General features: G+C 45.2%; 2 protein-coding genes across 2 annotated transcripts; both read right to left on the minus strand.

Moving 5' to 3' along the window:
- Positions 1–242: 242 nt before the first annotated feature.
- Positions 243–9899, minus strand: NPRL2 (NPR2 like, GATOR1 complex subunit). Its single transcript, XM_078858105.1, has 11 exons — positions 9471–9899; positions 7543–7634; positions 6775–6943; positions 6204–6312; positions 5438–5574; positions 4269–4366; positions 3974–4010; positions 3693–3786; positions 2813–2930; positions 2381–2580; positions 243–1349 (listed from the first exon to the last, which is right to left on the minus strand). The coding sequence occupies exons 1-11, from the start codon at positions 9540–9542 to the stop codon at positions 1282–1284; spliced, it is 1194 nt and encodes a 397-aa protein (XP_078714231.1). The 5' UTR covers positions 9543–9899; the 3' UTR covers positions 243–1281.
- Positions 9900–13014: 3115 nt separating this feature from the next.
- On the minus strand, positions 13015–16471 carry DPY30 (dpy-30 histone methyltransferase complex regulatory subunit). The gene is made up of 5 exons (XM_078858106.1): positions 16406–16471; positions 15236–15282; positions 14553–14600; positions 14308–14447; positions 13015–13342 (listed from the first exon to the last, which is right to left on the minus strand). The coding sequence occupies exons 1-5, from the start codon at positions 16413–16415 to the stop codon at positions 13270–13272; spliced, it is 318 nt and encodes a 105-aa protein (XP_078714232.1). The 5' UTR covers positions 16416–16471; the 3' UTR covers positions 13015–13269.
- Between the last annotated feature and the right edge of the window lie 368 nt (positions 16472–16839).

The raw sequence follows: 16839 nt of genomic DNA on the forward strand, positions 1-16839 counted from the left end.
CTTCCAGTGGAGGCCCCTTTCACCAGCAGTGGCGTTAGCAATTGCAGGGCAGCCACCGTTCCCTTTCAACTGCAAAACGAGGGAAAATGTACCACTGATTGGCACGTGGTGAAAAGTCGCCACGTGCCAATCAGTGCATTCACGACTACAGTTCCGCTAGAAACGAACCAGTTCCTGGCTTTTAGAACCTGTCCAGTAATGTATTTGTAAAAACAATCATTGCTTTTTTAAAATTAGTATTGCAAAAGCAAATATAAACATGCGTATGAGGTCTTTATTATTAAAGATTGCAAATATGTCCAACACATTGTGAAAGCCAATATTCTTACATTTCAGTTAAACCTTCATATTTACAAGTCAACAACGAATCATGAGTCTCCAACCAGCGGCAGGATGAAATAATACTAACTGCACTTAAAATATAAATAATAGGAATACATGTCATATGTTATGGCCAGTGCTGAGTGAAATCTGAACTGTTCTTGAGCATCTTCAAACTTAACCAACCCGCATTGTCCAACATGGTGAACTATGATCAGACTAAATATTGATGTGCTTCATGATCAACACAGGTGAAGAACAAACACATGCTTTAGGCAACTTAATAGCCAGATTGGTTCCAAGCAGCATGTGTGCTTTCAAAGGTTACGTAGAAATGATCACAATATTGGCATCAGAAACAAGCTAGTTATATAATCTAGCGCAATATCATAAACACAAATTGAACTCTAAACACCGTGGTCAAAGTGTGTTCACGTCAAAGGAAACAATGCTGAATTCTGCAAATTCAATCAATAAAGAACATATTGATCTGGCAATTGGAGTCTGTTGGGGCAGAAATATTCTATAGCATGTCACTCAACCAAATAAGGTTCTGTATATTGTTTCCAAAACCTGCGGAATACAGCATTTGTAACGTAACTAAAACATGCCCAATATGTACATTTATATTCTAAGCTGCCCAAAGAGACTGGACAGATGTCTTTAAAAAGACAGGTTCTTACGATGTAACTTCCTTTATTTAGCCACACGTAAAGCCCAACAATTTCTCCGAGACCCGAACCAGTGTCATGTAAAATATTTTTTACATTTTAAAGACTTTGTCATACTTAAACAAAAACCCACAATTATCTTTATTACACATACCTTGTATTACGTATGAAAAGGAAACATTAACATTATCCAATAATAAATAATGTGCAACTTTAATATTAAATTAACAGCCATCAAAACAATTGTTAACAGCATAAGTACATGACCACCTTGGTTGTTGGTGTGCTGTTATTTCCAACACACCAGTATATTCGGGTCACTGTCGATGATGTCTTCCAATTCCCGGTAGCTTAAACCTGCACTCACACACAACGGAGATGATTCACTTGAACACAAGTTCGGTGGGAATGCAAACGAAATGTTTATGGTATTTGGAGCTCGAAGAAGCTGCGTTGAACTACTTACTTTAAAAAAATGCTTAACTCTGTAATGATCCTATCTTTCTGTGACAAAAATATATAATTACTTTATGACTGCTATTGCAGGGGCATGATACTTATTGGAAGTTTGGTTAAGGTTCACATGTTGATGTTGCTTTTCGTATGTTTTTTTTATTGCTCAAAATTCCCTTGACTCCATTAAGAGAAGAGAAAACCTTCAACATGATGTGCTTTGGGCATTTTATCAAAATGTGCGTTTTGCCCATTGACTTTCAAGCGGCAGAAAGAGTGTTAAGATAACGATAGGTTTATTTTAAACAGCTGCAAAAAATTCAGCTGTGTTCGATAACTTTGACGAAGAGAAAATAAACGGAACGGCATGATGAGCAATTATTTGCATGAAGAGACATGCAGAATGTGAATGGGAGGCCGTGTATACGTGTAATGGTATTTGGATAAGTGAAATTTCTAAATTCAAGAGAATTACCATGTAAATGGAAGCAACACAGGGATAGTGATGAGCCGTTCACCCTATATGCTTTGTGCTTCCAGGTCGAAGTGGGAATGAGGTCACAGCTGAGAAGCTTGCAAAATGACTCAAACCACCAGTCGTGTTAGGCCAATACGTTGTTTGTTTTCACTCGTATACAACCTTATTTTGTATTTACACGCGTTATGATTAATTTTGTATTGCATCTTCAAGCACAAACCATTTGCATTATTCGTGCTCCCCTGACGCACAATAATGTGGATTATGGATATGTATTCGTCCTTTCGGCAACATTTAAAACCGTTAAAAGTTTCCAGTAATTTTTGCCAATATTTCTGATAGCATAAACATCACATATTTCCAAGATGCGAATTAAGGCGTATTATTTGCCTATTGGTAATTCATGTGTGTGAATTTGCACAGCAGTCTCATTGTGTGTGACGGTGTAAGTGTTCACCTTTGTGGCAACTGATGTGGTCCTGGCTGTGACAGCCGGAGAACCAGCGCGAGGATCGGACCCTCCCTTCGCCCGTCCTCCCCTCGTTCCCCTTCCCCTCCCTCCCCTCGTCCCCTCCTCTTCCCTCCCCCGTGAGCTTCAGCGGGAAGCGGTGCAATCGGCGGATCATGCCCCGCATCACTCCAAACTGCACCAGCTTCCTGCATGCAGTCACGCACGACGCACGGATTATACACGTGCTTTTGTACAAGCGTCTGTAAACACCGTCATACACAGGCCTGAGTGAAGGCCTCCCCATGCCGTGTGGGTCATAGGGCTTATTTGACCATACTTCCCCATGCTGGTCAGTGCGGTTTGGTGAAGGCGAGGTCAATAGACGTGGGAGCATAAAAAATCAACTAAAAGCACCTGGGGGCCCCTAGGGTCTCTCACCTCTCGTCCACGTGCTGCATGAGAGGGGAGTGGCGCTGGCAGAGGTCGCGTACCGTAGTCCCAGGACTCAGGCCCGAGTAGAGAAGGAATGCCTCCCGCAGGGACACGCGCTTGTGACCTGTGTGCAGCCCAGCCCCCACAAACACAACAGACACGAGCACAATATACACCTTCACATACACCAGCACACAAAGACACAGGATACCATGAATGAAAACTACCCCAATATTGAGGCTAAACAAAGTATTTTTGTAAAAATATTGTACTTAAAAACTGATACAGATTCTCCTGCCTGAGTTCTTGTTGAGGTATTTTTCCAAATCTTACTTGTATCTGTGAAATCTTTATGCCACAAAATCTGCATATACCAATGGAATATTTGCAGACTACTCATGTCTTTTTTGAATCTGACAGAAGTAAAAATATGGGAGTGCCAACACGCAGACACAATGTGGTCACAGACAACTCTATCCTATGTGTGTGCACTTCTGTAGAGTTATGTGCTCTTGTGTGTGACCACATTGTGTTTGTGTTGGTAATCCTGTTTACCCCTATGTGAAAGCACTGTTTCCTAAATGTTTACTTCTGTCAGATAAAAAAATACAGTAGTCTGAAAATATTCTATTCTTGGAATATGCAGATTTTTGTGACACTAATCATTACTAACTGGTGGCATGTATGTAGAACTTATTTCGTGCTTGATGCATGCTAAGTGCACCAAGACAACATGGAATGGCAAAGGTTCAGCGGCAGAAGGGCACAGGAAATATCCAAGCGTTACGTCTTAGCAGATGCACAATTGAAACACGGGTACATGAGGCTACACAGTGACGCACGCGTGTACACACAACGCTGTTGCCCACACGGACACGAAGCGCACCTGGCTTGGTGATGTAGGCGAGACACTCCTCCTGTAAAGCTTTGTCGTCGGTCAGCTGCTGCAGCCCAGGCGTTGGGCAGTACACATTGGAATACTATGCACATGCACACGCACAAACACACAAGCATCTCACTTGCCTTGCAATTTTTTTCCACAAATTATAAATAATCTCTGCATGGATTTCCATATACATAAAAAAAAATCCATAAATAGATACATGCCTAACAAGTATTTTGTTTGGAATCAGAGAAGGTGTTCAGTAGTGGTGCAGTAAACCTTACCTGGAATATAGGGACAATGGTGACAACATCATAGTACCTGTAAGACAGTTGTAAATAATTTAGTACTGAATGCACTAAGCACAGTATCAGAGACAGGGTTAATTATTACAAACAAAAGCACATTTGGGAGAACACATTATAAGATTCATTGGTGCGAACATAGTTATTGTATCAGTGCAGATATATTAAATTTTTGAGACGGGACAAACTTTTCACGGTATTCTCGCTCAGGGACAGGAATGATGTTCTTCTCAGGGTTTACTGGTGGTGAGGAGCACAGGCTCGGGGCACTCACAGCAGGTTTTGTACGGCAATGCGTACGAGGTTGAGCTCCACATCAGCCTCGTCGGCGATCCTTCGCACATGCCGGTACCCGTCCATATACGGCACGATCTGCGCGGCAGCAAGGCGCACAGTAAACAACAGACATAGCCACGCCTCAGTGTCCACAGAGCACACACACCGCACGACAGCATCCTTTACGTTCACCATGTGCAGGATTTCATTACGTACGCATGGCAGCATGCGTGCTTGGCTGCTACGAGCAAAGTGTGGCTTCACCATTTGTAATGAGAGTAAAATCTCCCCCGATTTGGAAGGTAAGCAGGGGGGTGCCTCACCTACTGGCTACAATTAAGGATAGCCCATAGTGCGACTGCATTCACCAATATCAAACCATGGACCAGTTGAAACAATGGGTAAAGATGCTCAAATCCCCGCTCCTCTGTTCCCATCCAGCAGTCAGTCTATCAGCAGGTCACGTACCGTAGGGTAGCTTCGGTACACCAACTACTTCCAAGTAGAGCCCCTTCTGCCAGCAGTGGTGCGGGCAAGCAAATTAGCAATTGCGGGGTTGCGCCTTTACCATTTAACTGAGACACGAGGGCCAATGTACTACGTGGTTTGTACATTCGCCTGCGTTAATCTGCATTCATTACTAAAATTATACTGGATAACAATTACTGGTTCCTGACTTTGCAACCGGTGATCGATTCTGAAAATGGTTTCCAATTTACCGGTTATAGTTTAAGAAACCTATCCTGAAGCCATCCAATATTTCATCAACCATGACATGAATATAGAAACGCTGTTGATCAATTCCTTGCCCCACGAAAGAAGAGGAGCTTGCTGGCTTGAGGTCTTACTGGCTGCACACTGCTGGGTAGTGTACATATGTTGTATGTATGTAGAACTTATTTTGCACCGTACGTAGCCGACCCTGTTAATCGGAGGTGCGGGGGAAGGACAACAACCTAAACACAAAAAGCAGTTCTAAAAAAATGTGTTTTCAATCTAGATGATGATTTACAAGTGCATAGCTCCTGTGGGCTTCCTAACATAAGGAAGAGTGTTCCAGACGGCTGCAGAAGCACATCCGAAAGCGCGCAATGCAGTGACCATCTTTGTTCGCTGGCGAGGTCTCCCTGACTGAACGCTGCATCGTGGACAAGGTGATGCCCTCACTTGCTGGGTGGTGAGGTCCCACTGGCTGAAGTCGCGGGCATCGCGGGGCTCCGTGAACACGGGGACGTCGTACTCCTGCACCACGGCCGGGGCACGTCGCTGTGGGACCACCTTCACGTGGATCGTGTTGGACTCGTCTGCACAGCGCCCGAGCAATGGCCAAGAAGATTCCCAATGTGCATGCGTACGTGTACAGCCCTTCAGCCAATCCACGGCTGTATTAGGGCCTCCCCCATGCCATATGGGTCATGGGGATTAATTTTTCATACTTCAGTGCGCTGTTCGGTGTGGGTTAGTGAGACATGGAGCATAACAATGTATAATGCTGCACAGCTGTGTGCTGCCCAGTGTGGTCCCAAAGCCTATAATGCATACGTGTTGGTCGTCCATCAGACAAAACATGTAAACAAGGACAAATTTACTCCAGCACTGGACTAACATAGGTCCAAAGTAATGCAAGATAGATATTTGTTTTTTCCTGCAGTAAGATCAATCGGAAACAATCATATAACTCGGAAACACCCAGCACGTAGGCAGGTATCGAAACATCGTACGATGACCTCGACCAGGGGTCGGCAACCTGTAGCGCGGCTCTTTAAGGACTGCCGCTTCATGATGTTATTTATTAGGGGCCACCGTCGCGTATTCACCGTGTATTATGATAGTTTAAACATTTGTTTAAACCGAATTCGAAAAAAAATGGCTCTTCTTGTTATTTTGGTTGCCTACCCTTGACCTAGAGGAACTCGCAGACCATGCCGCTCACCGACAGGAATGGAGCATCTCCCGGACGAATTGAGCTCCGACAACAGCTCGGCCATGATGCGTGGCAGCCTCTGCTTACTCTCTTCGTTGGAGATGAATCCATTCTCCTGCTGTACTCGGAGAGCGAGAGGGACACTTTGTTAGAGAGAGGTGACCTAAAGAGGGTGGCAGGTGAAAGACAAATTGGGGTCAGCGGAGGAAGACATGGCGCACAGAACAATAGGAGACATTACCCTTGGCGAGAGTTTACGTTGATATATTGAGTTCTGTAATTAAAGTGTGAGAAAGGTAATGGCCAAAAGAGTTAAATAGATCAAGTGTGCAATTGTAAAATCACAAGTTCCAATTCTGGCCATCGTTAGCTCAGTCTTATCAGATCTCAGAGGTGAGTAAAATTAATACCTCCGAGTCAGCATCACTTTGGTGGGACTCAACAACGGTTGTATTAATGATTATTGGTCACCACTGCAGAAGCATGGCTTGTTCAACAATTACACCAAGCAACCAAGACTGATGGAATTAGGTTTGAAGGTTGCAGAGTTCTGCTTAAGGTGTAAGGAAAAGGCAGGTACCTCCAATGTCTTGAGGTAGGTGGAGAGCTTTTTAACGATAGGCTCCAGAGAACAGGTCTTGGCAGCCGCATCGCACACCAAGGCCATGTTAAAGAGCAGTGCGTTGCGGGAATACTTCTTGTTCTCGATGCACACCGGGCAGCCAATCACCTTCTTTCCAAGAGCCGTCCTACAGGCAAAAAGAAACACCCGAAAACCTGAGTTGTCATCATTTATGCAATCACCTAGTAGTCACAGAAATAGGTCAGAAGAGTACAATTTTGGGGTGAAACCAAACGGCATTATCTTTAAATAAACGGGCACAAAAGCGAAATAGGACAATGTTCGTGCCCAGTATCATCTCAGGGTCTTCCTAGCCAGATAATGTCTGTTATTTGTGGAATCAAGTAACAATGGACCACTGTCTTAGCAATAACCTTTTTTATATCAGGTTCTACTCAAGATCAGATGCTTTATAACCACTGGCTTAGATATCCAGCATGTTGCCAATTAACCTCCCCCAATGATGAATACGTGTTCGTAAAGCACTGTAAATTTTAAATGAATCAATGGTTACATTTCTGAAGCTGAACAATGTTTAAAAGCATTATTAAAATGTAACACTTAATAATATTATACTTTTGCCACTGTTCTAGTGATGTATGAAACATTAAAATGGCAAATTATCTATCACTGGTAAGACTAATGTACTCCATATTTCCCTTAAGGTTCTCTGCTGCACGAATGAGAAACGAATTAATAATCAATAGAACTTACAATAGAACTTACACTGTAATAAGTTTATTTTGTAGTTCAGGTTTGGTGATGATGTAAACTTGAATGGTATCAAAGAACTCCTTTGAGATGTAATCCTCTGGAACCTGCAGGTCAAAAACGCACAATGGATGATGCATCAACACTCATGCACGGTAAATCCAAACAGAACATACGAACACACCACAAACACCGCAGAGATGCAATCATTTCCCACAAAGGCTTTCACAAAATCAGGTAGGAAGGCATTGATAATGGCAACAGCCACCTTCAATCCCTCTCTATCCAATCTCTTCCTCTAATCAATTAAAAACTCTCAAGTTTTCTTTGGAACCAATCTCTTTAAATACTGAAATCCGAGCGTCATGTGTAGATTAATACGTTTACTGTCCACGGCTGCATTGTATGGACAACTTTATTTGTAATTTAATGTCACACTAATGTAATTTCATTTGAATTCAGGAATTAATGCTTTAGTTGGTGCTGGATAATCACAAATATTAATTTAGATTTATACAGCGTCTAAATACCGCACAAATATGTTCCAACAATGAAGGCGTTTAACGCTATCTCTCTAGCAAACCAAATCCACATACCACTGATACAATTACTTTCCAAATTTCACGCTTAACGAAACACTGCCCAAGTGGACATAATAAAAAGGAAAGGAACTTGTTAAAACAAATTCGGCAGATCTAGTTATTCAAATATTTTAACAGGAACGGCGCATGATCAACTTCGTATCAATTATGATAACTGTACAGCATTTGAACCTCACGTGTTTAATCTGTCATGTATCTGTTTAAAGTGTAAATCTTCAACGCAGACAAATTGTATCATGATCGCAACGATTAACAGCGTTGATCAGTGCTGTAAATGTTTGCACTTTTGATTGATGGGGGGATATTACAGTGAATAGTTCGTGTTGTTTATAACAGAAGAGCCGAGCACTGCCTCGGCCCTCTCGTGCACGAATGCCTTCAAGGGGTAGCTCTTCAAATGAACACTTGTGTCTACAATCCATGTTGTGCAAACAGAAACTCCTCTAACATTCTACAAACAAGCAAAGAAAGCGGTGCTTCCCACATCTGCGGTTATGCAAGACACCACTAAAGACCCCATTGGTGTATTCAAGTTAAACATTGTTAGTATGAAAAGCTAATAGAGTTTACCCTTTATGGCAATAAATCAGGTGTTCTCAGATATTCAAACACCAACTAGAAACCTTTTGCAAGGAACCTATTTTATTGCCAGAAAGGGTGAAAACCTACCCTTGTTTTTTATACTATGATACTGGCAACAACAAAAATAAAGTCCCATTTAGTAAATACTGTGAGGGGCCGTCCATAAATGACGTCACGCGATTTTTGACCCCCCCCCGTCGTCACATGGCGTCACAAAAAGTCAGACCCCCCCTCAAATATGACGTGTGGGGGGTGCGGGGGGCGTGTGGGGGGGGTGCGGGGGGGTGCGGGGGCGTGTGGTGGGGTGCGGGGGGGGGTGTGGGGGCGTGTGGGGGGGTGCGGGGGGGGTGCGGGGGGGGGGTGTGGGGGGGGGGGTGTGGGGGGTGCGCGGGGAGGTGCGGGGGGGGGTGGGGGTGCGGGGGGGGGTGTGGGGGGTGGGGGGGTGCGGGGGGGGTGCGGGGGGGGTGCGGGGGGGGGTGGTGCGGGGGCGGTGCGGGGGGGGTGGGGGGGTGCGGGGGGGTGTGGGGGGGTGCGGGGGGGGGGGGTGCGGGGGGGGGGTGGGGGGTGCGGGGGGGGGTGTGGGGTGCGGGGGGTGGGGGGTGCGGGGGGGGGTGGGGGGTGCGGGGGGGGGTGCGGGGGGGGGGTGGGGGGTGCGGGGGGGGGTGCGGGGGGGGTGGGGGGTGCGGGGGGGGTGGGGGGGGGTGGGGGGGGTGGGGGGGGGTGAAGAAGCCGAGACGGGGGCCCGAGCGAGGCCCGTGCCTGGAAGGTGATCTTGGGCCCTGCCGTGGGGTGGAACTCGCTGAAGAGGATGCACTCGATGCGTCGCTCCATCGCCTCCACCACCACCCCCCACCCGGGGGGATTCACTCACCCGAAATCTCTTTCACTCCCCTTATCACAGACACTGGCTTCTAGCTCACCTTATCGCATCCTCGCTCACCCCTCTTTACTCTCAACCACCGTCTCACACTCTCACCCTGCCGCTTACTCAACGTCTCTCTCTCTCTTACCCTCACTCACCTCCCACTTTCACCCTCTCTCTGACTCACCCACACACTCACCCTCTCTTTTACTCTCACTCTCTCACTCTTTCACACGCTCACTCACTCTCACCTCACCCTCTTTCACTCACCCCCTTGCCCACGGGAGCCGGGGCCCTGCAATGTGAATTCGCTGTTGTCTGCGTGCCCGGGCACGTGAATCCTTCCCTGTCCGGGCCCTGGAACCGGAATTTCTCTTCCGAGCCCTGCAACGTGAATCGCGCGTTTCCGGGGCCCAGGAACGCGAATGTCCCGTTGTGTTGCGTGGCCCCTGAACATGAATCTCTTTCGGGGCCCAGGAACGTAAATGCCCCGTTGTGTTGCGAGGCAGTCATTCCCACTCGAAGAACTCCACCACATCGGCGCTGTCCAATCCTTATTAGTGCACCGACTACCTCCAGCAGCATCGCCACCTGAATGTTGTTTCTCCTTTTGCCCAATGCATTACTTTAGAAATAGGCCGGATGCAATTGTTCAGTGCGAAAGGGACCAGTCACATTCTCCCAGCAAGTCTCAACCCGAAGTGACCAGATCTGGAAGACGCTGCTTAATGATGATTTTAATACAAGGGCACACCTCTTTCGGTAGTGTCAGATTAATGTGTAAATAACAGGAATGTAGTTCTACATCTATTGCTGAAAACGATTGTCGTGATAATGCTCATTATAGAATGCAAAAGTCACGAATAGCAAAATCAGAATTTAAAAATATTGTTGTGGAAAACTGTACCCCTGATATATACATTACTTTAATCATGATGTTTCTACTGGCAACTTTTACATTCTATAATGAGCACTTACCACGACCTTGGTATGGAAGTTGGTTTGGCTTGAATGTCATCAGTTTCATCTCCACATGGGTCATTTTCACTGTCAGTTTTATCCATGAGCATCGGACAGAACATTTGGTTGCCCCTACTTTATTATTTGGGTTTTTCAGTAGTCATGTAGATAGATTCAAAATTATTTCCACGACGTTTCGATTGCAACACAAGCGACCGTTTTCAGGCGGAAAAAAGGGGGAAAGCTTCCAAAGGCAACCTGTTTTTAAAGGTTAAAGAATGGCGTAGCTCAAGTGTCAGCACGAAGTGGGCGGGGTACGGGTGCCCTGGGGTCAGCACACGCACTTGCAGTGCGCCCAACGAAGTGGGTTATGTTAATGTGGGAAACTAACAACTTTTTATACTTGTAGTATGCCCAACTTCAAGCGGGGATGGTTATGTTAATGTGAAATCGGAGAATCAAGAGCAGGGTAGGCGCATGAGCCCTGCAGAAATTAACAACTTTTGGTACTTGTAGTATGCCCAACTTCAAGCGGAGATGGTTATGTTAATGTGAAATCGGAGAATCAAGAGCAGGGAAGGCGCATGAGCCCTGCAGAAATTTACAACTTGTGGTGCGCCCAATGTTGGGGCGACACAGCGAAAACTGGAATTGTTTGTCCCAGAGTTAGTCAAATAAAACTAACATCGGAAGGTGACAAGATGGAAGCATCACAGCCAGTTATCTCTGGTTGTAGCCAATGTTTTCGTGGAAAATTTTGAGACAAATGCCATCCAGGCATCCACTCTACGCCCATTCTTGTGGAAGAGGTACGTAGATGACACGTTCGTCATCTGGCCACATGGCCGACCAGCTCTGAACCAATTCAACCACATCAATTCCATACACCCAGCCATCAAATTCACCATGGAGGTGGAAAAGGATGGCAAGCTACTATGTTCTAATCGAAAAGAGACCAGATGGCTCAATGGGCTACTCTGTACAGGAAAGCAACCCATACTGATGCCTACCTAAAACCTGACTCCCACCACCATCCATCCCAGAAGAATTCCCTCATCTCGACACCATAGAACTCGATGTATCTCCGACAATCATCACCTCGCCAGTGAACTGAAACACTTGCGCCAAGCTCTCAAGACGAATGTATATTCTGACTACACAATCCGTAAACCTATCACTCCAACGGTTGGGAAAGAACCATATGAGGACCCAATCAAAACCATAACCTTGTCATACATAGCAGGGGTCACCAAACTATTTCCAAAATCATGATCAATCACAAGATCCAAGTTATATTTAACAGTCCATAAAATTCGTGATCTGATCCCATCTGTCACGAAAGCTTTAAGTCAAGAAATTGCCCCTACTTTGCCCAGTTTTTTCTACCAAACTCTTGCAATTACAGTCTTCTTAATTGATACAGATTTAAAGTGAACTGAATGAAAGAGACAGGAAAAAATGTCATCAGTCTTTTCATTTGTGAAAAATTTCCTGAACATACTATAAGCCTTCTCAGTAAGACAACATTTTTAGAAGTACATAGGTAACTGCAAAATATTTCAGGCGTGTAGCTTTATTCGTTTTTACCATATTCCAGTTTGAAATTTAACCCAAACACATTCGTGAATTCATGATTTACTCTCCTCCATGTTTAAATGAGCATTTCAATTGGCCTATAGAACTGCAACGTTGCATATGGTCTCGGTCTATAGTAGTAAAGCCTTGGATAAAAGGATAAACTATGGATATGGTAATGCTCGAATGTTCCTGGTATGTAGGCAACCTTAACCCATATAAACTTTAAGATAACATAATTTGAATCTTAAGTACGATGCTTGGAATTGTCTTTTATCACTTAAAATTTCCATACTTTACAATGTTAAGCAACATTAACTTGTACATATTGAGTGGAACACTATGTGCAAGGCACTGCGTATTAAAATATATATTGGGGGTAGTTACCGTGAAACACATTCCTGCGGAGGGAGCTGATAGGAACGTTGGGTTGCTCGGTCAATGGCCAGGGTCAACGGTGGCGTGGTCTATTCCGCAAATATGGCCGACTGTGAGGGCGTGCACAAGCCGGCGTGAGTAGGTTAAACGTTGAGTTTTATAAGGGCACCACGGGGTGACCAGCCCCTCCCCTCCTAGCCCCACCCCACCCTCCCTACCCAGCCCCTCCCCTCTCCACCCAGCCCCGCCCTTCCCATTTTTGGATGCACGACGAACGGACACAATAATCCCCTGTGGGCTGGTGTAACCAGGAGGTTCCTACCAGTATAACTGTTCATACCTAGTCGTGCAATGTACGCTCTGTTTAACTCCTGAAACAGGCTGGTTAAGAGGAATGTGACATTTCCAACACTGGGCCAGGGCTGTCAGCAACAGAGAACACACATGCCAAAGTAGGAAACCACTTCGATATGTTTTCATAACTTGCCAAGAAATTACCCTGAGACAGTAAAATCGTAAGCCTGTAACTCTGAATAATAAGCGTGTTAATTTTTATTGACAGCTTAAACAATACAATGTCAAATCATTGTGATTCACTTTACTCAAAATTCAAGTCAACTGCGTCTTAACAGCCAATGGTTATAATTCAATACAACTGATGGTAAAAAAAATCAAAATAGAAAAATCATGGTTCTCCAAAAAACAAACAAGTTTATATAACCTAATCCAGAGCACGCATTTGCAAATGAATATTTCTATCTCTCAAACACATCCTTCCGAGGTTTAGTTCTTGTCTTCGTACTGGGCCTTGTTTTTCATTAAATATGCTGCAAGGTACTCAATAGGATTTGGTGGTCTGCAATGAAACATAAGACAAAGAAAAAATGGTTTCGTTAGTTAGCCTCAACAGACCATTTATATACTTTAAATTAATACTTTACAGAGAAAACACATACTAAAAAGGTCCTGAGTGCAGCATTGGACCAATTTATTTTCAAATATTGTATGAAGAATATCTACACGAAAATTGGGGACTCGATATGCACAAGTGGATGGAAAACTGTATGCTGTCATCATCATCACGATCCATGGGCAGATAGCCTGTAGGTGTCGACTTCACATTGGTCATTGTTTCCACTTTCCTATCTATTGCCAATTTATTTAAGTAGTGCCACGTCATTCTCCGTTAGATTTTCCTCTCTTTTCGGTTCCTTTCATTTTTCCAAACAACACACTTTAAATGTGCTTGTTGTTGTTCATTCTACACGTGTCCAAACTGTGTCAGTTTCCTTCTCATCACTGCCTGCATCATCAGGTCTTCTTCTATGTGCAACCTTTTTCTTACTTTTACATTGGTCGCTCTTTTGGTCCAGTTTACACGCAGTATCTATAACAATACATTTCGAATGGCAATGTCCAAGTCTCGCAGGAATAAAAAAGCTGTACTGAACATGCACGAAAAAATGTTCCGTGTGGTCTTGTCGCCGATTTGCTTGCTTCTCCATGTTATTGAATACTTCCGATGACTTCTTTTGCCTTTGTGATCATCGCTCTCATGTCTTTCGTTGCAATCGTCGTCCCATGTCAGTCGACTTCGCTATGCTGCACCTTCCCCTACAAGCACCATAATGCCCAGCAGATGGGGGTCTCATGAGGATGATTCTTGCTAAATCACTTGTAGCTCAAGTGCTGTGACAATGTATGGTCTTTTCATATTAAGTCTCTAACAGTGATTAAGAGATTTGTTTTTAAACGGTTAATATACAAACATATCACTGAATAACGTGGTAATGTTTCTACCAGGTAAAAGAGCATAAGCACCTGTCCTTGGCAAGCACAGACAGTCCCTGGAGGAGGATCGGCACCACTGTTTGGTCAAGATATGCCCGCGTAGGCAGCGCCTGCAGGTCCACCTTCTGCTTGGAACGGTCCCCGCCAACCCTCTCGCTCTCCATGATTTTCTGCAATGAAGTACAATAGCAGTGAGGTTTTTGGTTTGCATGTTAAGTTGAAATATCTGCAAGAACAGAAGCCGAATAGAAGATGGAAGTGTGCAGATGCAATACCTGGATACTGTCTGCAAGTCCGAACTCTGCATGTGGATTTTCAGGTCCCTGCAAAGGAAACTTCCGTTTTGAGAATGCAGTTTGCAAAAGCGCAACAGGTTTTAATTTTCCACACTGGGAATATTCAACTTGTATGTATCAAAGTGTGCACCTACACCTCGCACTCATTTACCTCTCAAACTCTCTCCTACTCTTGCAACTAGGTTGGGATCTGCACCATAATTATGCAACTTTGCATGTGATAGTATTTGGAGCAGATGCCAAGTGCTGTTCTCAATTGTAGTCTATCAGCATTTAAATTGTACTGCAGATAAGTCTATTGAAACTGTAATTCAAGCAGCCTCGTTTCATTATACAGTCATCTTATCCCAGACTGGCCTAATACATGACCCCACTCAGCAAATTCAAAGTATTTTTTTTTCATTGAAGTCTGTCTCGTGTAGAATATAATACTGTGGTATTATATCCAAGACAACATATTTATCTTAAAACTCATTCGTCAGGAATCATGTCAAACCGTTAAAGTCCATCAAGTGGTACGTCGCCTGCTTAACCGATGGTTTAAGTCTACCGTGTGAATATATATTTAGAAAACAAACGGATTGTTGCATTCATGAAAGCATGCTCTGGGTCTTCTTTTGAGAATGAGCGGCCTCCTGGCGTTGGCTGTGCCAGCATCTTACCTGGGGCTGCGACTCGGCCGCTTGTTCAGCCGACACCACCGCCTGTTCTGCAACACAACAACCGCAACACACAAAACCGTGTCAGAGAGACGGAAGGAACGCCGCGATAAGAACTGATGCGTGAATCGGAACGTGACTCCCCGAGTCCTGGCAATTCATCGAATCACACGGGGTGCGAGGCTTAGTTTGTAACCTTAAACACACAAAGGGGGCGAATATCACCGAGTGTGTTATACAACCGGTGAGTGGCTATGCATACTCGAGAAACGCTCCATTGTTTAATGTACAAGAGTGTTGAGTGCGAGAAGAGTGATTGTTGACATTTGAGGAGAGTATACGCTCCGAATGACGACATTGCGGGGAGAGAGTGAGCAGTGTTAAGCAAGTATGTCGTGTTAAAAGTGTCGTGTTCTAAGAGTGCGAGACATGTCCTTTCAGTTCGAGTTGTTTGAGTGTGAGGAGTGCATTAGGAGTGTGTACTATTTGCAGTGTTTTAGCGGAGAGCGATCTGCTAAGAGTAAGTGCTGGAGTGTGTGAGAAGGGCGAGGAGTGTTAAGAGTGAATTCGGTTTAATTACTGCGATGAGAGGTAGTGTGGTAGGAGGGTGCTATTAGTGCATAGAAGTGTGTTGTTGGTGAGTAGTGTAATGAGTACAGTATTAGTAGGAGTGTGTTATTGGCGCGAGTAGTGTAATGAGTACAGTATTAGTATGAGTGTGTTATTGGTGAGCAGTGTAATGAGTACAGTATTAGTAGGAGTGTGTTATTGGTGAGTAGTGTAATGAGTACAGTATTAGGTGTGTTATTGGTGAGTAGTGTTAGGAGTACAGTATTAGTAGTGTGTTATTGGTGAGTAGTGTAATGAGTACAGTATTAGTAGGAGTGTTATTGGCGTGAGTTGTGTTAAGAGTACAGTATTAGTAGGAGTATTATACGTGAGTAGTGTAATGAGTACAGTATTAGTAGGAGTGTTATTGGCATGAGCAGTGTTAATCGCGCGCTTTGTGTGAATCGTGCGAGGGGCGTGTTACTCCTTTGAGGGGTGACTTCGTGCGCTCTGTGAGCGTGGCGAGGGTGGTGTTATGTCGGTGGCGCCAGGAGGTGAGTGAGTTGTGAGTGAGTGCGACGAGCCCCGCGCTCGCAGCAGCCGGAGCTGCCAGGCGGCCCTCACCGTCCGCCATCGCTGCTGCTGCCTCCGTATCTAGGGCCGCGCGGCTCGCAGCCAATCTGCGCGCGCTAAACGTGTCACGTGACGCGCGCCGCGCGTGCGTGCGCGTGCACCACAGCCGCTGCGTGAGCGGCCGACGCGCGAGTGCGGAAGCTTCTGTCTGAGACTTCACGGCTTCTGTCTGAGACTCCGCGGGCTTCTGTCTGAGACTCCACCGGCTTCTGTCTGAGACTCCGCGGGCTTCTGTCTGAGACTCCACGGCTTCTGTCTGAGACTCCGCGGGCTTCTGTCTGAGACTCCACGGCTTCTGTCTGAGACTCTACGGCTTCTGTCTGAGACTTCACGGCTTCTGTCTGAGACTCCGCGGGCTTCTGTCTGCACCCCACCCCCCCCCTTGTGAGTTGTCACTCAACACAGCAGAGCCGTAGAGCGGTGGC

Source organism: Lampetra fluviatilis, chromosome 7 (assembly GCF_964198595.1).
Source record: "Lampetra fluviatilis chromosome 7, kcLamFluv1.1, whole genome shotgun sequence".
Classification (NCBI taxonomy): Eukaryota; Metazoa; Chordata; class Hyperoartia; order Petromyzontiformes; family Petromyzontidae; genus Lampetra; species Lampetra fluviatilis.